We start from the raw sequence: 25633 nt of genomic DNA, 5'->3' as shown, positions 1-25633 counted from the left end.
ACCTGCTGGAAAAGATTTAGGACCTTCAGTGCAGGTATATCTGCAGCTAACCGAAAAAAAAAAAAAAAAAAAAATCAAATCAACCTCCCTAACCTGATAAAAAGTTTTCTAGTAACCTCTCAAGTCATTATTTAAAATCCTCTATTCAACATTTACTTTATTCGACTCAACCCACCTTCTGCGAGTACCTATCAAAGCAAACTTCAATTTGAAGCATTGACTGTAATTGGCAAGTTCAGCCTGTAATACATGTAAAGGTTAAATCTTCATCAGTGCATTATTTAAAAAACCTAAATAACTATCTCTACTTGACAGAATTCCGAGGGTTGTTCCAACTGGAAAAGAATTATGGTAATGCTCCAAAGCTAAGTGGGGCATCAAAAGACACTGCTGGGTAGAAAGACCGAATGTCTGTATTTGAAGACAAGGTTATCCAATGGCAATGAGATTTTTAGGCAAGTCTATGGGAATATGGCATATTACCCCTTTTAAATCATCATAATCTTGGAAGAATCCAAAGTAATCAAAAGGAGTACACATGACACAGCAATCCAAAACCATTTAGAATATAAAAAATAATATAATGAATTCTAACACGCAAAAAAGGTCTACTCTGTACAGTTTTCCAAAAAACACATAAACACCAGGAACAAACAGTCACACAAAAACGACTTAACGGCTCTGAAATGTAAAGAAATTAATATGTGAAGATGTGATCTATGTGAAGATGCACGTTCCTGGTCCTGTAATGTTTCTGTGTCGACCAACTGCTTTCTCAAATCCACCATCAAAAAGTCTGAATTTCGTACGGCATGACAATAGTTCTGTGAGGTTCTAAGCAGAGGGACTAGATCCAAACATCCCAGTGTGCTCTGTCCCCAAGTCCTTTTAAAAAAAGACACTTCATCAAGTAAAAATCAAGGCCATGTAACATGCGTAATCTTCTTCTTTGCTTCTGTAGGTTTTACGTCACTCTGAAAGAGAAAAAAATTGAACAATTGTTTTACTGTTTCATACCAAATGATATAAATGCACACCAGTAGGTGTTTTTTCTAAAAATTCAGAAAAAAGTGGGGAAGGGTTAGAACCTTTTGGCAGGTTTTTATTGCTGTCTGTGCTCCATTGCGTAGAGTCATTCTCTCTATTTGTCCAGTTTTCCATGTAACAAAGAATAATGGCAAATCCAAAGTGTTTTAATGGTCACCAGAACAAAAGGTGAGAGAAAATATTCCAATGAGGACCCCTTTTCAGGTGGCAACTGTCTAAAAGGGGAATTTCCCTCACATTGGAGATACTTCCTCTCACATCCTGTTGGGACCATCAGAATAGTTTCCCTACAAAAAACAGAGCAAATAATAGACCATGATATTAACCACTTTACCGCTGAGTACCGTAGTACTACTGCGGCAAAGTGGCACGATCCCGTCTGACGACGTAGACCTACGTCGCCAGACTCCTCCCCCTGTAGGCGGCGCTCCCGCTGTTTTCATTCACAGCGGGAGTCGGGCCAGGGGAGGAGCAGCGGCGATCGCCGATCGTCGGGGAATCCAGTTTGGAGATCCGCCCGCCTGTGTAAACACAGCGGGCGGATCTCCTCAGTGACAGGGAGTGACAGATCGGAGTGTTCAGCATAGCTGGACATCCGATCTGTCCCTGTCTCACACAGTCACCTCCACCCCCACACGTCAGTAGGCACCAGGCATACATTAACCCCTCCCTCTCCAATAAAATTAACCCCTTCCCTGCCAGTGTCATTTTTACAGTAACAGTGCATATTTATAGCACTGATTACTGCAGTAATGTCACTGGTACCCCCAAAAGTGTCAAAAATCTCAGTCAAGGGTCCGATCTGTCCGCCGCAATGTCGCAGTCCCGCAAAAAAAAAAAAATCGCAGATCGCCGCCATTACTCGTTAAAAAAAAAAAAACACCAAAAATGACATAAATCTTTCCCTTTGTTCGTAAACGCGATAACTTTTGCGCAAACCAATCAAAATACGCTTATTGCGATTTTTTTTTTACCAAACATGGGTAGCAGAAAACAAATTGGCCAAAAATTTAAAAAAAAATTGGTTTTTACATCTTTTTTGGGGGGAATTTCATATAAAAAAAAAGTGAAAAATATTGTTATTTTTTCAAAATAAACGCTCTTTTTTGTTTATAGCGCAAAAAGTAAAAATCGCACAGGTGATCAAATATCCACCAAAAGAAAGCTCTGTTTGTGGGAAAAAAAGGACGTAAATTCCGTTTGGGTACGGCGTCACATGACCGCGCAATTGTCAGTTAAAGTCGCACAGCGCCGAATCGCAAAAAGTGGCCCAGACGTAAGACAGCAAAATGCTCTAGTGGTAAAGTGGTTAACCACTAACTACTTTATCTAAAATTAAATAAAACATTTTTGGCTACATGCATGGTTTAAGCTGATCAGAATTATCCTAAATATGTATCTTGACTTGCTTCTAAATCTGAATCCAGTGTACCATCATATTAAAGAAACGCTTCATTTCACTTATTTAGCAAATTCTAGTTGTCTGCATATGATTCTAACCCTTTTACTTCAATACTTTAAGCTCACTAATCCAGAAAAAGAATGCAGCTCAGGACTTCTGACTTCAGTCTAACTTTCCTGATATCTATTTATGCTCACGGATTCCAATAGTACTGATACCAGTGGGTCATCAACAAGCAAGAAAGACATTAGGAATAGAAATCCCCACTTTTGGCCTAGAAAGAGTTTACTTATAGCAAATCTGTGTTTAACATGTTTTTGACACCGCATTCACACTTGTGCGTTTTGTGAATCAACTTTGGACATCAAAGACAAGTAGTACCCCATGTTTTCCAATGGTTACTACTCATATGTGTGCAATCTAAAGTTGCACCGACTTTAAAAGTAGTTCGTGCAACTTGAGGGCCACAGAATTCAATGTTACCATCAAAAATACATGAAAGTTGAACCTGAATGTTTTACATGCAACAGTGGGTCTGACTTTGTAGAGGGACAAGTCACTTCCAAGTCACAGCCATCCTAAGTTACGTCAAAGTTGCATCAAAGTTGAACACCAAAGTCGCACCGCTTTGGAGTGGTACAAGTGTGAATCCGTCAGGCAGACTCCGTTTATCTCAGCAGGGGATCGATCCGCCGATCCCCAGCTGAGCAGGAGGATGACAGCTCTGTCTCCGTGCTGTGTGCGGAGACAGAGCTGTCAGGTCCCCATGCATCTCTATGGGGGAATCTGATGGGAATGGACCGTCTGTCCGTTCTCACCCGATCCGCTGGACAGATGGAAAATAGGGTTTCCATCCGTCCAGATTTGACGGATCGGATGGCAGTGGACATGTCTCAGCTGACATCCAAGGCCCCGTGGAGATGCATGGGGTGACCGTTTAGATCCGCCAACAAAAACTGACAGGCGGATCTGAACTGTGTGAAAGGGGCCTTAATCATTTACGTTTGTATGTAATGTTTATATTCTATGTATTTTTATGCATGGTTGCTTAAAATCTACTATATGTTTCTATGTAATGTTGTTTATACCTGGAAATGGAGACAGAATAATAACTAAACTTCCCCAGAGGACTCCTATCTTATGCCTATTTAAATGAAATTTCAGTTTTATCAAAAGAAAAAAAAAAAAAAAAAACAACAACAACTAGTAGTAGTAACAGAATACTACTGCTATGGTTTTAAATAGGATAGAAAATTACAAATTGTCTTTTGTGGTAGCTATTGAAGATGCTTTTTAAGAAAAATTACAATTTTCCCTTAAAGTATGAATTTGACAGAACTTCCAATCTGGTCTACAAATAAAAAAAAAAAAATCTCATGGTGGATTAGTGGAAGGTTAGTTTGCAAAACCTCATTGATAAAATTACTTTATCTTTAAACAAGATTTTATAGAATAATTTACCCTACTCCCCCCAAGTAAGACCTACCAAATTTTTAAGTTTTCAAAATTTCCATTGTTCCCCAACCAAAAAAAAAATGGGGCTGAAAAGAAGCTGCACACAGTTTTTATCCTAATGCATTAGAGTGCATTAAGGTAAAAAAAAAAAAAAAAAAAAAAACCCTTTAGCCCTTAGAACAACTTTAAAGCCCAACTAACTCCATCTTTCCTTTCGGTTTAAATAGTTTGTTTGGACCAAGCTGGCCCAAATTAACTATTTCCTTTACTAATTGCTGCGGCCGCTGTCAGTGTTGCATAAACTGTATGTAGCATCAGCTACATATATGCATATCTGTGTCTAGGCAGCAGTACAGGTGACTTCCTATCTGCTGCCAGAATAAAGTGGAGTAGGCCTAAGTGCTGCTCAGCCATTCACAGGAAACCTTTTATTTTTATCAATGAATGCAAGGCTTCCTTTGAAGGTGGAGATTGTGATGTCATCTGCCTGCCTCTTCACCTCATCCATTAAGAGGAATTCATGTTTTCATTAGTAAAAGGACAAGGCTTCCTGTATATGGCTGAGGACCCCTCACAGCCCTTTTCAATTTTGTGGCAGCAGAAGGAAATTCCCTGTACCACTTCAGGAACTCAGTGCTGCATACAGTAAGTAGCTGTGCTATATTCAGCTTATAAAGCACTGATCGGCAGCAGCAGTTAGAAAAGGGAATAGTTCATTTAGGCCAACTTGGCCCAAACAATTTAAAGTGAAAGGAAAGATGGAGTAATGCTGGCCATACACGCACAGAGTTTTGGCCGAAACTGGTCCTTTTCGGAAAGATCGTTTGACATTCGTGCCGTTAGTGAACCCAACTCTACCAACGATTTCGACCATAGGCCCCGCTAATGTAGATGAATCAGAAGCAAAAACTTATACCGTTTCAACTAAAGTGTATATGTGTATGTTAAAATCAAAATAATATTCTGTCTTGTATGTTTTTATTGTTATCGAACGATCACTACGAGCATGGAAACGATAAAATAAACAAGTGTGTCCCATCAGTTAGTGGACAATTCGCTTTCAAACGACGAATAATCGTTCAGTGTCGGTTCACACTTGTGCGATGCGGGAAGGCTGCGAATTTGCAGCCTGTTCCCGCATCGCATCCGCACCTCTGGCAGTTCACACTGCCATATGCGATACGCAGGGGGTGTCAATGAAATGTTAACGACACCCCCAGTTTGATCGCATATCGAAGTGCGATCTGACAGTTCGCACAGGATAGGATTGCACAAGTGTGAACCACTGTGCGATCCGATCCTGATGCGGATGAAAAAAAGGGTCCTGTGCGTCTTTGGTGCGGATACAGTGCGAATTCAGCCATACAAAGTGTATGGCTGAATTCGCATCCGCGCATAAGATCGCATGTAATGAAGGAGCAGTGCGCTCCGAATTACATGCGATCTTGCAAGCCGCACATATGTGAACCGTCACTCAGTCTGCAAACAGCCGAAATTCTGTGCGTGTATGGCCAGCTTTAATTTGATGTCCCATAGCAGAAAAAAAAAATCAGCTTATTTACAAATAGCACAATTGCTGCACCATACAACCTGGAGGGCTGAGGACATCTAGTGGTAGAAAATAATTACTGCGGATGACAGTGCTGAGGAGGAAGGAGTATTGCAGCCTGAGTTCTTTAAAGGAGATCTCACACGTATATTAGGACCCCTAATGTAACCTTTGCACTCTGTTAAAGCTGATTGAGCAAACTGTGCTTGATCAGCTTCTTCCCTGGCCATAGCTACCATGGTTTGACAGCTCAGAACCCATAAGTGCCAATAGCTTAGCATTTGGGCTCATACTACCCAGGGAAGATCAGCGAATGACACTCAACATCCTGACACCTGCTATTGAACTCTCGGGCACTGAGGGGGGACAGCTGGGCTCAGGACACATGATGGGGTGGAGGAAACTACCTCTACATGTAAAGGTGAATCCCTTCTACATGAATGATGACAGAGGAGAGTAAAAATATAAAAACATTTTGTCTGTTTACATGATGGCGCTGCCGCCAATGCGTTTAGTTATGTTGTTGTTGGCAAAGGGTTAAACAATACCAGTGCACATAAACCTTAAAGCATTTCACTTGTGCCAATGCTTGGAATTTGCATTGTTTAATCACACAGGTACTTAAAAAAGAAAAGAAAAAAAAAGCTTGCACATTACACTGCTTAACTAAAGGCTATCGGCTTTTTTCTATTTCTGTGGCACGAAAAGGGAAAGACAACCTAAAAGTTTTGAATAATGGGACCAACCTATGGAGACTTGCTTGTAAACAGGTGAAAATCTTGACAACGCACTACTTCGGCATATGTGAATATCAAGTAGGACATCTGCATACATGGGCCTGTACCTGGCTGGTGGCTCATGGACTGTGCACCTTCAATAAATCCTCAATATTGCCAGCTGCCACATTTACTTTTTCAGACGTTTCTTTTAAAATCACATATTTCCTACTGACTAATGAAGCATTAGGCTTTGTTTAACAAAGACTAAAGCCTGGTACACACCACTACTTTTTTTCCAATGTTAGTACAGCAATCTCCCCCGCTGAGCTTTTGTGATCTGACAGGGGGACACTCCCCCTGCTAGAACACTGCGGTCAGCGCTCTCAGCCATTGGCTGAGAGCGCTGATCGGGAGCCAGACCGAATAAGCGTTGGACCGAATTTCGGACAGTTTTTATTGAACCGGCCGTTGTTGCCCGACATTTGGCCCGTGTGTACTACACCTGGGTTTACACTACTGTGCAAAAATTTAAGGCAGGTGTGAAAAAATGCTGTAAATTAGGAATGCGTTCAGAAATAGTGTTAAAATAGTGAAAAAATGTTAATAAGCCTATTTTATATTAACAAAATGGAGAGTAAATGAACAGAAGAGAAATTCAAATCAATATTTGGTGTGACCACCATTTGCCTTCAAAACAACATCAATTCTGCTAGGTACACCTGCACACAGTTTTTGTGGGAATTCGGCAGGTAGGTTGTTCCAAACATCTTGCAGAACTAACCACAGATCTTTTGTGGATGTAGGCAGCCTCAAATCCTTCTATCTCTTCATGTATTCCCAGGCAGGACTCTGTGGGGACCAAACCATTACTTCCAGGACTCTTGTTCTTATTTATGCTGAAGATAGTTCTTAATGACATTGGGTGTATGTTTGAAGTCGTTATCCTGCTACAGAATACATTTGGGGCCAATCCCTCCCCTCCCTGATGGTATGGAATGATGGATAAGTATCTGCCTGTATTTCTCAGCATTGAGGACATCATTGATCCTGAACAAATCTCCAACCCTATTTGCAGAAAAACAGAATTTTTGTAAAATCTTACCTGTAAAATTCCTTTCTCTGAGTCCTCCGACAGTCGCCGCCTCTTCATATTCGTCACATATGGGGTATTAGACTTTGCTCCGAAGGAGTAGCTAGGCAACAGAATATGTTAACATTAAAGCTTTTAACATATCCCACCCTCAAGGGGTGGTCCCCTCAGTCAATACCCTCCTACTTCCTGCAACCATATCTCAGTTTTAGTGGAATAGCAGTAGAGTATACAACCAAACCCCAAAAGAGGGGCGGGGGCGGTGACTGTCGGAGGACTCAGAGAAAGGAATTTTACAGGTAAGATTTTACAAAAATTCAGTTTTCTCTTACGTCCTCCGACAGTCGCCGCCTCTTCATATTCGTCACATATGGGGACGTCCCAAAGCAGTGCAAACATGAGGGGTGGGAAACGCATCCGCGCCGAAAGGCAACGCAGTCTCCGCATCAAAGAAAGGAACCTTACCAAAGGAAGGAACCCAGCTGGGCAACAGGAAAAAACAGGTGCTCAACAGGAGCAACAACCCAGGAAAAGACAAATAACCAGGGGATAAAAAACTTATCCCAACAGCCAGTGGTCCCCATAAGGGACCCTAGGGAATCGCCGCACTAAGAACCTTGCGGCCAAAGGAAGCATCCGCCGATGCCTGAACATCTACTTTGTAGAATTTTGTGAAAGTGTGCACGGTCGACCAAGTCGCCGCCTTACACACCTGGGCTATAGAAGCCCCATGACGACAGGCCTAAGACGTACTCAGAGATCTAGTAGAGTGCGCCTTCACAGGCACAGGGGGAACCTTCCCCTGCAAAGCATAGGCCTGTTCAATGGTCTGCCTGATCCATTTGGCGATGGTAGAGGCCGACGCCGCCATGCCCTTCCGAGGACCCTCTGGAAGAACAAACAAGGAATCCGTCTTTCGAAAAGACTCAGTCGATTTAAGGTAAACCCTTATCGCCCGAACAACATCCAAAGAATGTAATCTCACCTCCTTTGGATGTGTAGGCTTCGCGCACAGCGAAGGCAAGACAATATCCTCATTAAGATGGAATTCCGAAACTCGTTTCGGAAGAAAAGAATGATTAGGTCGCAAGACCACCTTATCCAAATGAACAACCAGATACGGAGACTTGCAGGACAAAGCTGCCAGCTCCGACACTCTGCGAGCCGAAGTGATCGCAACCAAAAAGGCAACCTTTTTGGACAACATAGACAACGAGATCTCCCTGATCTGTTCAAAAGGAGCACGTTGCAACACAGATAGAACGAGATTCAAGTCCCAAGGGGGCAGAGGATCCCTCCTAGGGGGAACCAGATGCCGCACACCCTGAACAAAAGTGCCAACCAAGGAGTTGGAGGCCACGGGACGTTGAAACAGAACGGCCAGCGCAGACACCTGACCCTTTATCGTAGCCAGCGCCAAACGCTGATCGACACCCGTTTGAAGGAAGGACAGCACTCGGGAAACCGAGTATGTGCGGGGAGAAAATCCCCTGGACTCACACCAAGCAAAATAGGCCTTCCAAGTACGGTAATAAACCTTCCCCGAGGAAGACTTCCTCGCGTTGATCAAGGTATGAACGACCTCTGGGGAGAGACCCTTCTCCCTCAGGACCTCGGTCTCAACAGCCAGGCCGTCAAAGCCAGCGACTGTAAAGCAGGATGGTATATTGGACCTTGAGACAGGAGATCGTCTCGAAGAGGCAGACGCCACGGGGCGTCGACCGCCAGATTCACGAGGTCTGCGTACCAGGACCGGCGAGGCCAGTCCGGTGCCACAAGAATCACCGTGCTGCGTTCCGAGTGTAACCTGCGAAGGAACCTGGACAGCAACTGAATCGGTGGAAACGCGTACATCAGCCTGTACTGATGCCACGGGGCCACTAACGCGTCCGACGAGTCTGCCCGAGGGTCGCGCGTCCTTGCCACAAACCTTCTCACCTTGTTGTTGAGACGAGACGCGAACAGGTCCACATCTGGAAGACCCCACTTCACGCACAACATCTGGAAGACAGTCGGGTGGAGAGACCATTCCCCCTGATCCAGGGTCTGGCGACTCAGATAGTCCGCCTGCCAGTTCTCCACCCCCGGAATGTGAACCGCCGTTATCGCCGGGACATGAGCCTCGGCCCAAGACAGAATGTCGGCCACTTCTCGAGCCGCTCGGGCACTCCTGGTGCCCCCTTGGTGGTTGATGTAGGCCACCGCCGTGGCATTGTCCGTCTGCACCCGAACCGGGCAGCCCTGCAGCCGGTCCGTCCAGCGATGAAGACAGAGATTTATCGCACGCAATTCCAGAATATTGATCGGAAGGGAGGACTCCCCCCTCCGACCAAGTCCCCTGGGCGGACAGAACGCCCAGAACACCACCCCAGCCCGACAGGCTGGCATCCGTGGTGATTACCGTCCACGAGATAGGACGAAACGACTTGCCCCCGGACACCATCGGGGACTGGAGCCACCACAGAAGGTCTCTTCTGGTGCGATGACTCAACGAGATTCGAAGATCCAGAGAGTGAGGTCGCCCGTCCCACATGGACAGGATCTCCGCTTGGAGACCCCGCGTGTGAAACTGAGCGAAGGGAATCGCCTCGAAGGCCGAGACCATCAATCCCAGACATCTCATGCATGTCCGCAGAGACGAGTGCGGAACGTCCCTGAGGGACCTGACTTCCTCCTGAAGAGTTCTGAGTTTGTCTTCCGGCAGGAAGACCTTCGCCTGCACCGAGTCCAGAATCATTCCCAGGTAGGGAAGACGAACCGACGGACTCAGCGTCGACTTTGGAAAATTTATCGTCCAACCAAACTCCTGCAGAGTTTGCATCGTGACAGACAGGTCCTTCTCCAGACCCTGGCTGGTCGCAGACCGAACCAGAATGTCGTCCAGATACCCCAGGACAGAAATGCCCTGGGCCCTCAACAATGCCAGAACCGGTGCAAGCACCTTGGTGAAGACCCGCGGAGCCGAGGCGAGACCAAAAGGCAACGCCACGAACTGGTAGTGATCCTCCGCAATGGCAAATCGAAGGTACCTCTGGTGACCCTCGAAAATGGGGATGTGAAGATACGCATCCTTCAAATCGATGGAGGCCATGAATTCCCCCGGAACAAGGGCAGCCACCACCGATCGCAGGGATTCCATGCGGAACTTGCGAACCCGCACAGAGCGGTTCAGAGCCTTCAAGTCCAGAATTGGACGAACCTTGCCCTCCTTTCTGGGCACGGTGAACAGATTGGAATAAAACCCCCGAAATCTGTCCCGATGAGGCACCGGAACTACCACTCCCTGAGCCCTCAGGTCCCGCACCGCCAGGTGCAGGTCCCGTAAACGCTCTGGAGACAGTTGAAGATTTGAGGGAAAAAATCTGCTCTCCGGCCGAGAGAGAAACTCCATCTTGTAACCAATCGAACGATCTCCTGAACCCATCTGTCCCGCACACGGGCCAACCAGGGCTGAAGAAAACCGAGCAAGCGTCCCCCCACCCCAAAACTGGGTGAGGGCGCCCCTTCAGGCCGCACTGTTATGGGCTGCGGATCCGGATTGACCGGACTTCTGTTTACCAGACCAGGGCTTCTTCTGAGAGCCTTGACCTTTGAACGGTTTGCCCTTGTAGTGCGACCGAAAGGCACGAAAGGACCCCTGAGGGGGCCGAAAATTAGCATGCTTCTTCCCAGAAGCCCCCTTAGCCTTGGGGAAATGGGGCAAGAGAGTGCTCTTACCTCCAGTGATCCCCTTAATCAACACATCCAAGGACTCCCCAAAAAGGCGAGACCCATCATAAGGCAGATTGGCTAAGGTCTTACGTGAAGACTGGTCCACCGACCAACATTTCAACCAAACCAGGCGGCGAGACAACACCGCCACGCTGTGCACACGTGCAGCCAACGGAACTAGGTCCAAGTCCGCATCACACAGATACATGACACCCTGGTGGATTTGATCCACCATATCCAGGGTCGCCGGCGAGGCCGAATCGGCCACTAGGACGCGCCTAAGCATCTGCGTCCAACTTGCGATCGCCTGGGCCGCCATGAGAGAAGCAAACAGAGCCTTAAGCATAGAACCCGTAACAGAATAAGTATGACGGGCAAGAGACTCCAATCTCCTATCCGTGGCATCACGGAACACAGGGGAATCCTCTGCAGGAATCGCAGTGGATTTGTTTAAAACCGCAATTGCGTGATCCACTGGGGGAGGCACACACCACCTTTCATCAGTGGAAGGCGAGAAAGGATAACGCAGCTTGAACCTACTTGGTACAGCAAAAGGTTTGCGCAGATTGCGCCATTGTTCCTTAACAGCGCGCTGAAAATCATCATTGCAGGGAAAAACCTGCGGTGTCCTGCGTTTCCTCTGCGTCCCATAAGCCGCCAAGGCAGCGGGGGGACACACTTCATCCTGCAAACGCAGCGTTTGCTTTATGGAAGCAATCAATTCATCCATGATTGCAAGCTCTTCAGGCGAGCCAGGGGGAGAATTATCAACCCCTTCAACTTCAGCCTCCACCTCGGACCCCACTAGATCCAGGGAGGAGCGGGACCCCGATAAGGAGGCCCCCGCCATAACAGCCCCATCACCTTCACCCTCAGAATCAGAGGAAAGAGCAACTCTGGGTCTTTTAGTAGATTGAGCAGCCACCAGCATCTGCACCTGAGCAGCAAGGCCAGCCACAATGGTGGCTAAATCCCCCCCTGGGGGGGAAACAGCGGTCCCCTGGCTTTCCACCAAGGCGGTAGGAAATTTGCCCTCCTGAGAATCCATTGCCCCTATAACAAATGCCGGATAATAAAGGGTTAACTGCCCCTTTAACAAGCGCGGCGAGCGCAGCCCACCGCACCACACACAAGCACAATGAGACCCCCACAGGGACAATAAAACTGACACAGGCAATGGATAGGAAGGATAAAACCTGAGGAGACCCTCGCCGCTGCTGCTGCCTCGATCGGTGTTCCTGGAGAAGAGGAAGTGATGCTGCCAGGGCGCTCTATGAAAGCCTATGGGAGGCTACAAGAAAATGGCCGCCATGCATGTAAAACATGCGGCCGGAGCGAGTGTAGGCAAAATGGCGCCGTTTGGCGCCGAAACCGCCGCTCCACAGTACAGTAATGCACACATGTCATCCATGTATAAAAAAAAAACATGTCAGATCGCCGCAGCGATCGCTGTATAATGCCCAAACATGCCACAAAACATGCCCCACAGCACACAGCTTCTCACACTGACAAGGCTGACACACACAGTGTCACACAGCTCCCCCCCCCCCCTTGCAGCCCACAGCATGCAGCCGAGAGATAGGGAGACAAACAGTGTGAATAGAGGCAGGTTACACAGTCCCAGACTGACACCCCCCCAGACAGACAGGTCCCCACATAAATACACTTACCTCACAACGGCGTGGGGGACCCGCACAGGCGAACAAGCCGCTGCACATGAGGCAGGGAGAGTCGCATACAAGACGCACAGAATGGGGGTTAAGAAACCGCACAGCGTCCAGTGAGGTAGCCACCTCACCAATCATCCCTGCACCGAACAGGGATGGGTCGTTCACTGTGCCAGGAGCGTTACCTGGCTGAACGCTCGATGGCAGGCTGGGAAGCCACTGACCCACGACCTGCGACCAGGGGGGATCAGCCCGAGACCCAGCCCGCATGATCCTCTTCATCAGAAGAACTAACTAATGCTGATAAAAAGAACAGCTAAGTAAAGGTAGAGAGAAAACTCAAACAAAAAAATCAAAAAAGAAGAAAGAGTCTGGGGCAGAAAGCCCCAGCACAGAGAGAGCCAGCCACTCCTGACAAGCTAGACATTAAAACTGAGATATGGTTGCAGGAAGTAGGAGGGTATTGACTGAGGGGACCACCCCTTGAGGGTGGGATATGTTAAAAGCTTTAATGTTAACATATTCTGTTGCCTAGCTACTCCTTCGGAGCAAAGTCTAATACCCCATATGTGACGAATATGAAGAGGCGGCGACTGTCGGAGGACGTAAGAGAAACCTCAGATTAGCAAGGACCCTCCACCATGCTTCACTGTTACCTGCAGACACTCATTGTACCGCACTTCAGCCAGTTAGTGAACAAACTGCCTCCTGCTACAACCAAATATTTCAATATTTCACTCCTCAGTCCAGAGCACCTACTGCCATTTTTCTGCATCCCAGTTCCTAGGTTTTCATGCATAGTTGAGCCTTGTTTCCACGTCAGGGGTATGACTTTTTAGCTCCAATCATTCCACTAGGACCACTTCTGGCTAGGCTTCTCCAGACAATAGAAGGGTGTACCTGGGTCCTGCTGGTTTACACTAATTTTGTGCGGATGGCACTGCTGGACATCTTCTGATGTTGAAGGGAAGTAAGCTGACCACTGAGTCCTCAACTTTGCCCGTTTCTTTGTGCTTCTTCAAAAGAGCTTGAACAGCATACCTTGAAATCTTTGTCTGGGACAGACCTTGCTAATGCAGTATAACCTAGTGAATTGTTGCTTTGCTCTGTCCTGCCATGACCTGTGACATGAAACTGTCTTCCACAATCTCACCTTAGTAGCAGAGTTTGGCTGTTCCTCGTCCAGTTTTAGGCCTACACCTGACTCTAATCCTACAAAATCCCTGACTTTGTGCAAATGTACAACATGTGCATATAGAACTGATGCTGGTTTAAAACCAAAAGGGTAGTCACACCAAATATGGATTTGATTAGGATTTTTCTTGTGTTTGCTCACTTTGCACTTTGTAAATTGATTTAAACACTTAAACATATTTTTGAAGGCATTCTTACTTAACCAATTTCCCACCGCTCACATTGCTGCTACTGCAGCAATGGGGCTCGTTATCGTCCAGTGACGTAGACCTACGTCGCTGGACTCCTCCCCCTGTAGGCGGCGCTCACGCGCCGCCAGAGGCGCGCTCCCGCTGTATTCAGTCACAGCGGGAGTCGGGCCAGGGGAGGAGCGGCGGCGATCGCCGCCGCTCTTCCCTGATCGTCGGGGAATCGAGTGAGGAGATCCGCCCGCTTGTGTAAACAGAGCGGGCGGATCTCCTAAGTGTCAGGCAGGGACAGATCGGAGTGTTCAGCATAGCTGAACATCCGATCTGTCCTTGTGTCACACAGTCACCTCCCCCCCCACACGTTAGTAAGCACCAGGCATACATTAACCCCTCCCTCTCCAATAAAATTAACCCCTTCCCTGCCAGTGTCATTTTTACAGTAACAGTGCATATATATAGCACTGATTACTGCAGTAATGTCAATGGTACCCCAAAAGTGTCAAAAATGTCAGTCAAGGGTCCGATCTGTCTGCCGCAATGTCGCAGTCCCGCAAAAAAAAAAAAAACGCAGATCGCCGCCATTACGCGTTGAAAAAAAAACACCAAAAATGACAGAAATCTTTCCCTTAGTTAGTAAACGCAATAACTTTTGCGCAAACCAATCAAAATACGCTTATCGTGATTTTTTTTACCAAACATAGGTAGCAGAAAACAAATTGGCCAAAAATGTAAAAAAAAATTAGATTTTTACATTTTTTTGGGGGGGAATTTCATATAAAAAAAATGTTAAAAATATTGTTATTTTTTCAAAATAAACGATTTTGTTTATAGCGCAGGATCAAAAAAAAAAAAAAAAAATTCGCACAGGTGATCAAATACCACCAAAAGAAAGCTCTGTTTGTGGGAAAAAAAGGCCGTAAATTTTGTTTGGGTACAGCGTCGCACGACCGCGCAATTGTCAGTTAAAATCGCACAGCGCCGAATCGCAAAAAGTGGCCTGGACGTAAGACAGCAAAATCCTCCGGTGGTAAAGTGGTTAAAGCGGAGTTCCACCCTAAAATTATACTTACCTCCATCTTCTCGCTCCGGGTCACCTGAAAAACAAATGGATAATCGCAATTTTTTTTTTTTTAACTTACCTCGTTTAGAAGAAATATACTTACCTTACTTCCTCTTCCTCGCCTCGGCGGCCATGGCGATTCGTCACTTCCTGGCTTTGCAATGATTCCTGGGAGCTGAACAGCATCGCTCCCAGGAATCAATGCGCCTGCACCGGCGTCAGTTCCGGTGCGGGCGCTGTCATACCTTGCTAAACAGCTTCTGGGCATGCCCAGAAGCTGTGCAGGGATGACGCTGTCGCACCGGAAGTGACGGCGGGGCCGGTGCAGTGCACCATGGGACCAAAGAAGACGGAAGAGGACACAGAAGAGGATCGCGCTGGCTTCAAGCTGCCCACACCTGAGATGCCACCAAAACCTCCATTTAAACTTTTCATAAAATGGACTGCTTGCTATAAAAAAAAAAATTTTTCTCAAAAATACTTGTAAAAAAAATGACTCATACTTACTGTCACATCAGAGTCCTCCTTTGGAGCAGCTCTTTTTATTTTTACAGCACTTGCAGGGGTTTCTGTTTTTACTTTGCCTGTTGATGCATTGGTTCCTGGGCTTCTGGCCTGCTGTCCATTGTTACCAGTGTTGACTACTTTGGCAGAAGGAGAACAAAGTTTGGACACTGGGCTGGTTGGCTGTCCTGTTCGGATAGTACTGTTTGCTTTTTCCATATGCAAGGGATTAAGTCTCTCAGCTGTGTCTCCATTTTCTGTCTTTTTCACTTTTATGCTAGTGTTAGTAGAGCTTCCATCAAACACAATGAGAGGTCGTTTTCTTCCACTCTCTGCACTGCAACTTAAAAAAAAAAAATATATAAGTTAATGAATGTGGAAAAGGTTGCCGACTCCTGCTATAGAGTGTCACTTGGGTGACAGCTCTGAGTTTGCTGGGGCAGCTGACAAGGAAGGAAAGGAAGTCTTTTACAAGTTAAAAAAAATAAATAAAAAATGCAGAAAATGCATTAAATATATACATATTATATTATTGGAAGATTGTTGTTGAAATGAATAGTCTGGTGACAAGGTCTCTAAATATTGCATGTAACCGATTTCTTTTTCTAATAGTAACTAGAGCTCAAAAGACCCTTCTCATCACCAGTTTTTTTTCTATTGATCTCCAGTTGCCATTACTTGGGTGTATTCTATTTTGGGACAAATGACATTGGATGTGTGTACTTACAATTTCTCTCTATGCTCTGTTGTCTAAGTTTTATTAATATTATTGTTATTCTTCTATCATTATCTAACTTGCCAGTCAACAACAGAGCACGGTACTTTAAGTTTTTTTTTTTTTTTTTAATCCACTCATAGTTCTGCTAATAAAAAGTTAAACTCATTCATTATATAAAACAGCCCCAATTTTAGCCCTCAGGTCATCTCCAAATTCTGAAACTTCAGGCCTCAGATCAGCCCCAATGCATGTAACTATCAGGCCTCAGATCAGCCCCAATGCATGTAATTATCAGGCCTCAGATCAGCCCCAATGCATGTAATTATCAGGCCTCAGATCAGCCCCAATGCATGTAATTATCAGGCCTCAGATCAGCCCCAATGCATGTAACTATCAGGCCTCAGATCAGCCCCAATGCATGTAACTATCAGGCCTCAGATCAGCCCCAATGCATGTAACTATCAGGCCTCAGATCAGCCCCAATGCATGTAACTATCAGGCCTCAGATCAGCCCCAATGCATGTAACTATCAGGCCTCAGATCAGCCCCAATGCATGTAACTATCAGGCCTCAGATCAGCCCCAATGCATGTAACTATCAGGCCTCACAACCTTACCCGATTTCTTGCGGAAATGGGAGTGAGACCTCGGCTCCAGGATCTCTGATGTCCAAAAGGACAAAGGTTCTTGCTCTAGCCCACACTTCCTCCATTTCCACTAAAGTAGCTGAATACAACTATAAACTGTTGTCTAGGTGGTATTACACCCCGCTTAAACTGCATAAAATGTCCCCCTCCAGCTCCCCGTTATGTTGGAGGAGGTGTGGAGATGCTGCATCTCATATGCCCACATCTGGTGGAACTGCCCCTTGATACGGCCATTCTGGTTGGAAGTTCTGAGCTTCATAAAAGGAGATCATGGGAGAAGTCGTCCCATCGGACCCCTGGACTGTCCCATTACATTGCACTACTAAACCAATACTCCATTACAATCTTTCTATCTTGCCTAACTTGCTAAACGCAGCTAAAGTTCTCATACCTGTCTTCTGAGGCAAACCTACCATCCAGTGGTCTGCAAACCCCTTTTCTTTGCCCCTCCTCTCCCCCCCCCCCGTACCCCTCTTTTCTCTTGAATATCTCTGCTTCCTTTGGCTTTCTCCTTCCCTATCTCTACCTCTCTCTTTGTCTTGCCCTCGGTTTTATCAAGAGGGATACTTTTCCTGATGGCAACATTGTTTACTACACTGTCTATGGCCTCCCGTGTATTACTTTTTACCCTTCCTTGTACTATGCTGTTTGATATGGGGCCACCCCCCTTATTATATTGTTCCTCTGTTTATATTATGCTTGGTTCCACTGTACGCATTCTGTCTTGTTGTTCTTCTTTCAATAAACATATATTAAAGCGGTAGTATCCCGCTTTTTGACACTTTTACCTACAGGTAAGCCTATAATAAGGCTTACCTGTAGGTACAATTAATATCTCCTAAACCGGCACGGTTTAGGAGATATTTGCAGTGCATGCAGCCGCTCACGTGAGCGGCGCATGCGCTCTGAAGGTCCGGGGGGACCTTCAGCTTTCCTTGCCGGGAGCTTGCCGGGAGCTTGCCGGAAAATCACTCCCGCGCGCATGCGCAGGGAGTGACGTCATTGCGGCTCCGGCCAATCACAGCCCCGGAGCCGCCGAACCCGGAAGAGGCGCCGAGGGATCATGGCAGCGCCCGCAGCGATGTCCGGGGGTCAGTGTTGGGGCTTCGTTCTAAGGTAAATAATACATAATGCCTTTGTCTTGCAGGTTTTTTTTTTTTTTTTCGTTTTCGGGTTTACAACCGCTTTAAACAAAAAAAACTATCAGGCCTCAGATCAGCCCTAATGCATGTCAGGCCTCAGATCAGCGACATCTACTGAACTGTCGATAACAGCTAATGGCAGTGGGTGTCAGCTGAAATTAAAGTCTAAAACATGAGGTAATGGGAATTAGCACCCAAAGCCACATTTATTGCAATGCATTTTCCATGTTGTATGCATCTACCTTTTTTTTTTTTTTTTTTTTAGCTGCTATGGACAACTGTGATATTCACACAGAGGAAATTGGGGAGATTTACTAAAACTGGAGAGTATTTCCGCTTGTTCAATTAGGCTTTGACAAAAAAAAAAAAAAAAAAAAAAACCTGAAAGCTGATTGGTTTCAATGCAGAGCTGCACCAGATTTTGCACTCTCCAGTTTCAGTAAATCAACCCCACTGTGTCCTGGCGACCAAAAAAACAGCACTCAATATGGTAGTTTTAATCTACTGAAAATCAGGTCTTTGGGGTATTTGTTTCGCCTGTGTAAGAGCTCTGCAAAACGCTGTTATTATACCTGGCTTTACAGAGCTTGATTTCTTCTGAGAATAATGTGAATGAAGGAATCTCCACTGTCGGCTATTTAGGAAGGTCCAACACCCTCATCTGCCCACAGGGCTGAATGAGAGAAATCAAGCCCTGTATGAACAAGTCTTAGTGACAGCTATTTACGAAAACCACAAAGTTACACAGGCCCAAAAAAATACCCCTAGATCTAATTTTAGAGTGGATCAAAACTGCAGTATGGAGTGCTATTTTTAGGTTGCCAGGCTTTTGTGTGAATGACAGTTGTCCATAGGTCTAAAAAAATGACATACATACAACAGCAGAAAGAGCACTTGGGTGAATGTGGCTTTGGGAGTTAACTTCCATTAGATCTTCAGCTTAAACTTAAAAGGTCAACTGTAAGGAATCCTTGCTCAACAAACTTCCTGTTAAGCATGGATGGAGTAATCTATTTGAGAAATAAAAGCGTGTGGCTAGTCTTAAGGAAACTCAGTCACCAACCTAAAATTTGCATGTGTTTGCAGGGCCAAACACAGCTCCAATTTGAGCTGTCTATGGCCAGCTTAATGCAGACCCTTCCTCCAAAATATACAGTGAAATACGTTCAGCACCTTTCAAGCTCCAATCTCGAAGGCTGGGTTTAGCGTGACTGTATCCGTGTTTTACACGTGGTTTTAGGGGTGCTCCCATTGAAAAAACTAAACTCCACAATACCTACCTCTCCTTTAACAGTTTGTCATCCCCTGCTGACGATGGCATTCCCTACCCAGCCTTTTACAGGTGCCAGGCTGCAGCCATCTTCATTGGCCAGTGCGGGATGATGTCGGCTGGTGCAGGAGTGTAATCATCCTGGCAAATAGGCACTGTGCTGGAATGTAGACTTCACGCAGCAGGGGAGGAATAGGCCAGGGGCAGGGGGACAATTGCCCCCTGGGCCGCTCTGATGTTCTGTAAAAAGACTGCACCACTTCTGCCACAGACATGCCTAAAGGATTACTGGTGAAGAGAAGTAAAACGTCTCTGCCACTGACCTACTGAGTGCGGGATGAAGAAGTGCAGGATGGTGTAAACTGTCTGAGCAGAGGCCGGTTCCATGCCCCACTTGAGACTCTCCTCCCCTGGCCAGCCCCAACTGAGCTATCCCAGCTCCCCCCAACCGCTCCCGGCTGGCCAGGTTGGGAACCCGCATTCAGCCAGTGAGTAGAGAGTACCTGGAGCAGGGCTTCAGCCTGGAATTGGGTTCAGGAGGAGGACGAGAAGAGGGAGAGTGAGAGGGTCGAGTTGCTGCACCATGGGCCTCTGGTTTGTACTTGTCCCCTGGGCTGAGAGTTGCCAGTCTGCCCCTGACACGCAGGCAGGTTGTTGTTTTTTTATTGCAAAAGAGAGACTTCATATCACTTCTGCAATAAAGAGCCTGCTTCCAGTTTTTGAAAGAAGGACTTTAGTTCCACTTTAAAGTTAGGTAACAGCAAACTTTTCAAAAGAGATGTGTAGGGATAAATATTCCACTTGAGACTTTATTGTGCCCCAATAAATAAAAAGACACCATACCTTTTCTGTGGCTTGGTGTGCTCTTTTTCTCCTTTTTTACTCTCCATCATTTTACCCCAACGACTCTTCGGCAAAGCTCTTTGAGGAAGGGGCATGGCGTGCTGGACAAAGATTTCAGTTAGTTTCTCCTTGTCATTAACAGAATCTTCCACTAAAATGTTTTTCTGTAACAAAATACACAATTCAGAACTTATTGTTGTCAAGCTTCATTAGGAAAAAAAAAACATTATGGGCATCTGCCATAATATAATAGTAATATATATATATATATATAAAGTTTAGTGGCGAAGCTGCCATTGTAAACTTTGGATCAGATGATGCAGTGCAGCTTTAAAACTAAAACAATACTTATGTATTGGAATGCATTACAAGTAAATACTTGCTGCAATTTGCTGGACTATGTTCTTAATAAAATATAAATAATTTTATCATGGGAGACAAGTCTTTTATCACTTCAAGGTACTTCCACTTGGGTGGGGTTTACATTTAAGTTTGAGAAAAATCATTTTTTGAGTGGTAAGAATTATTACAAAATCATATGGTTATTAGGTCGTTTTGGAAAAAACTGATGTAAATAATTCATAATGCTGTATAACAAGGGCAGGAAAGGGGTCCTGTGCCCCCCAAAGCAGTGTCGTCTGTCCCCCCTCACATCACCCCCCCCCCAACTAAAATGTCCTGTGCCCCCCACAAAGCAGTGTGCTCTGTCCCCTTAACATCACCCCCCCCTCACTGTAGTGTCTTCTGCCCCCCAATAGCAGTGTCCTATGTCTACACACAAACAGTAGGTAGCACTCCCCTACCTTAAACTTGGGGTACACTTTACAGCAGAGCGGAGAGCAAGAGGTGTCACAGTACTGAGTGGAGGGTGGGAGAAGGAGCTGTCAGAGTTAACATTTCACCTTAACAAGCTGGTAATTGGTTGCTAGAACCACCTGGTGTCCTAGAAATCAATTACCTGCTGGCTAATGTGAACAGTGAACTCCGGCAGCTCCCACCCTCTATCCAGTACTGTGATATGTCCCGCTGTCCACTCTGCAATGAGACAGAAGAGTAGCAGGGGCTGAACGGGGAAGGGACACCTACAATGCAAGGCCGTGTTTGTGATTTACCTGTCAGCTGCCAGCGGTCGACTAGTGGATCGCGATCAACGGCTTGCCGACCCAAGCTATATAATATTAGGATGAGACAAATCCAATAAACCATCAACATTATAAATTCATTTCATACAACACCCCTATTTTAGGAGGTTTCTTTTATTTTTCTGATCTCTGACCAAAATGCAATAACAGCAGAATATCAACCAACAAAACCATATGTTTGAGTGTTATACATTTTATGGTAGCTTGGTCATTACTAGGCTTGTGACGGTATCAGATTTTCATGCTGCGATTAATTGATTAAGGTTTTGCCACGGTATACGGTATTATCATGGTATTCTATTATTAAATTTAAATTATTAAATTTCCACCTCACTTCAATTTCATTGCTGAATTTAGGGGCTTTGGTTCACTTATGCACATTATTATATAGTCAGTCAGTACAGACTCTGTGAACCAGGCCTAAAATAGGTCATCAAGCAGTGTCTGGCCTAACTGGTGATAACTGGTCCTGGCGCTCGGCTCCGATCCGATGGCCTGGTTATTAAGAGGGCAAATCCTTGTGGTCAAGAAGTGGTTAAACCTGAAGGAGGTGTTGTTTATAAATTACTTTACTATTGCTTTAGGCCTGGTTCACATGTATGCGGGTTGGCGGTTCACATGTGTGCGGGTTGGCGGCCCACATTTGCACAGGCATAGCAGCCCATTGATTTGAACGGGCTGCTATGCCCTCATTTTCCACAGAAAAAAGGTCCATGCAGCATTTTTTTAAAATTCAGTGGCCTTGAAATCCATCCCGCTTTTGCACCATGCGACTAACCTGCAGTTCCTGCTCTGGCAAGCTTTCTGCATTTTTTGTATACGTGGGCACGGCATTTAAAAACAGTTTGCGTGTGCCGCAACAGCAGGTAAGTCGCATGGTGCAAAAGAAGGATGGATTTCATGGCCACTGCATTTTTTTTAAATTCTGCATGCACCTTTTTTCAGTTGAAAACGCAGGCATAGCAGCTCAAGCCCATTCACATCAATGGGCTGCTATGCCTGTGCAAATGTGGGCCCCCAAACCGCATACATGTGAACCAGGCCTAAAGCAATAGTAAAGTCATTAATTGGTTAAACCTGCAGGAGGACCGGTGTTTTTATCTATTAATGACTTTACTATTGCTTTAGGCCTGGCTCACATGTATGCGGGTTGGTGGTTCACATTTGCACAGGCATAGCAGCCCATTGATGTGGATGGGCTTGAGCTGCTATGCCTGCGTTTTCAGCTGAAAAAAGGTGCATGCAGAATTTAAAAAAAAGCAGTGGCCATGAAATCCATCCTTCTTTTGCACCATGCGACTTACCTGCCATTGCTGTACACGCAAACTGTTTTTAAATGCCGTGCCCACGTATACAAAAAATGCAGAAAGCTTGCCAGAGCAGGAACTGCAGGTTAGTCGCATGGTGCAAAAGCGGGATGGATTTCAAGGCCACTGAATTTTAAAAAAAATGCTGCATGCACCTTTTTTCTGCGGAAAATGAGGGCATAGCAGCCCGTTCAAATCAATGGGCTGCTATGCCTGTGCAAATGTGGGCCGCCAACCCGCATACATGTAAACCGCCAACCCGCATACATGTGAACCACCAACCCGCATACATGTGAACCACCAACCCGCATACATGTGAACCAGGCCTAAAGCAATAGTAAAGTAATTAATAGATAAAAACACCGGTCCTCCTGCAGGTTTAACCACTTCTGGACCGCAAGACCAGGCCATCGGATCAGAGCGCCAGGACCAGTCATCACCAGGTAGGCCAGACACTGCTTGATGGCTATATAATAATGTAATGTGAGCTGCTAGGCGTGTGTGTGTGTATATATATATATTAGAGCTGCACGATTCTGGCCAAAATGAGAATCACGATTTTTTAGCTTGGAGTAAAGATCACGATTCTCTCACGATTCTCTGTGTAACAAAAAAAAAATTGGGATAACTTTACTGTTACGTTTTTTTTTTTTTTTTTATTCATTAAAGTCTATTAATTGCGTTTGAAAGACTGCTGCGCAAATACAGTGACATAAAATATTACAACAATCGCCATTTTTTTCTGTAGGGTCTCTGCTAAAAAAATATATAAAATGTTTGGGGGTTCTAAGTACTTTTCTAGCAAAAAAAAAAAAAACTGATTTTAACTTGCAAGCAACAAGTGTCAGAAAAAGGTCCAGTCTTTAAGAGGTTAAACTTCCTTTCTCCCTGGCAGAGGGAAGGAAAAGATACAATGTAATCATTTTTGTTTATAGTTACTAGAAACTCGGTATTTTAAAAATGCAACAATAACAATACCGTGGCTATGCAATACTGCGATATATCGAATTACCGAAAACCGGCATATGTCTAGTCATTACACATGGAAGGAACTTTAGTGGGTGGAAAATATGCTCTACACGATTTGTCACAGGGCATGCCCTAGAAGTTACGTGTGATGAAACGCATAGGTCAAAAGCTACGTGCTGATGTCATTGCACAACCGGAAGTGACCCCGAAGAGGTTTGTTTTTGCAGGCTGGACTGTTTTTTCAATGCACAATCACATGACATTAGGTGCAATACAATTTAATAAAGGGTATTTTTAGAATGTTACACTATGCAGAGCATATGCTCTTCTCTTTTGATCTGAGTGCAAGTGGCTGGTGGTGGTTATGTTTAGTTAACACTGGGATTCTTTTTGGACTCTATGAAGGAGCAGAGGGAGACATGAGAGATGTGGAGTAATACCATACATGCTTTACATGACCACTCTTTTACCAGAGGGTCATATTCTTCTGGTAAGCCTGCAGTCTTTATCTTCCTGGTGGAGGGGGTTTGATCTGCCGTGGCAAATTTATCAAATATTTTCTCAGTGGATTTATTTTTCAAATTTTTGCACTTTGGGGGCTTTCACAATATTTTTGAGACTTTTCATGTTTTCTAATGCCCCATACACACGTGCAGATTATCTGCAGACTTTTGTCTGCAGACTTACCTTTTCTATGTAGTGCAAGGGCCTGCCGGATTGCATACAAATTGAAAGTGTTTAGGTTTGACCTCATATTATATGGTTTTGGTAAGTCTGCAGACAAAAGTCTGCAGATAATCTGCATGTGTGTATGGGGCATTACTTATATCAGTATGAAATATATATAAATGCGCAATTTATCAAAATAATACAACAGCCCTACTCAAAGGCAATACGTTTTAGGGAAACAGGATAAATGGAAAACAAAAGAGGTGGGTAAGTTCCCATAAAGGTATCACATAACAGTAAGCATACTTTAAATAACATTTATCTTCAAAAAACAACCTGGAGAGCAATATGAAAGAAAAAGAATTCTCACAGCATGTACAGTATGATAGTCAAAGATGGAAAAATTAAAAGCAGACAGTATTAGGAATCGTTTGTTGGGCAGCTAATGTTTAGAATTTACACAGCATTTCTGAGCTTCCAGAAGGGGGTGGGGATCGGATGTCACTCTCTACACAGCTCAGAGAGGAGAGCTCAGTGTAATCAGAGATCTGAGTGGATGGAAGGGACACAGCCCCTCCATACAAATTCAGGGAAATATGCACAGCTGAGGCTTTCAAACACAGGCTGTGTGCTGGAGTTCCCACCCCCCTTCTCCCTTGATCCCTTGGAGTCAGCATAACCTGTCAGAAATGACTCAGAGGTTTACAGCCACTTTAAGAAACTAGGTTGCATGCAAATCCTACACAATGTAAAGGCTGTACCATATAGGGCCTATCCACTGCAGAAAAGATACAATACAGTATATCTGTTCAGGGTCATATGTCATCATATCACTGCCTGCTTTAACCCTCAAAATGCTGAATAACTGCACAGCAGCCATGTGCACTGCATGTGGTTACAGTGTGGCCTCTCTCACTTGAATGGGTCACAATTTGCAGCAGTTTCACCTGCTGAATGTGACATGTTGTTTAATTTTTGTCATAGCTGTGGCATGGGTGGCATATGGGTACAGCCCTGAGCTGCTGCATTTCTCAGTTTAGATTGGCGATAAAACTGCAACTCAATTGCCTGCTTTTACTGTGAATTAACCTTAGCAAAATGCACCCTATTAATGGCTATCATTACTCTGTACGGAGTTGCTGCATACACAGTAAAATCATACAAGATTACAAATTATTGGCTTATAGATTTACTATCTTGTACTGCAACCCTTAAAAACAGTTTATGTAGGCACACATTTGGAAGCGTTCCACAAATGTGGACTAACATGTAAAGTATGACAGAGCCTAAGAATAACAATTCATTAAAATATTACCTTTTTCAGACTACTTGGACAATTTT

At 45.1% G+C, this 25633-nt stretch overlaps 1 protein-coding gene across 2 annotated transcripts in view; it reads right to left on the bottom strand.

The window, feature by feature from the left end:
- Nucleotides 1-318: 318 nt before the first annotated feature.
- The window catches only part of LOC309547464 (ashwin), a 36147-nt gene continuing 10832 nt past the window's right edge, over nucleotides 319-25633 (bottom strand). Inside the window, exons 2-4 of one of the 2 annotated variants that reach the window (XM_082247324.1) lie at nucleotides 20206-20369; nucleotides 15590-15929; nucleotides 319-974 (exon numbers count right to left, since the gene is read on the bottom strand). In XM_082247324.1, coding sequence (XP_082103450.1) covers nucleotides 918-974; nucleotides 15590-15929; nucleotides 20206-20369 — 561 coding nt within the window. In that variant the 3' untranslated portion in view covers nucleotides 319-917. The remainder of the gene's footprint in view (nucleotides 975-15589; nucleotides 15930-20205; nucleotides 20370-25633) is intronic. The other variant, XM_082247325.1, reaches the window with a different exon arrangement.

Source organism: Pelophylax lessonae (genome assembly GCF_965119305.1).
Source record: "Pelophylax lessonae genome assembly, chromosome: 2".
Classification (NCBI taxonomy): domain Eukaryota; kingdom Metazoa; phylum Chordata; class Amphibia; order Anura; family Ranidae; genus Pelophylax; species Pelophylax lessonae.
This window is presented reverse-complemented; position numbering and strand designations above follow the sequence as displayed.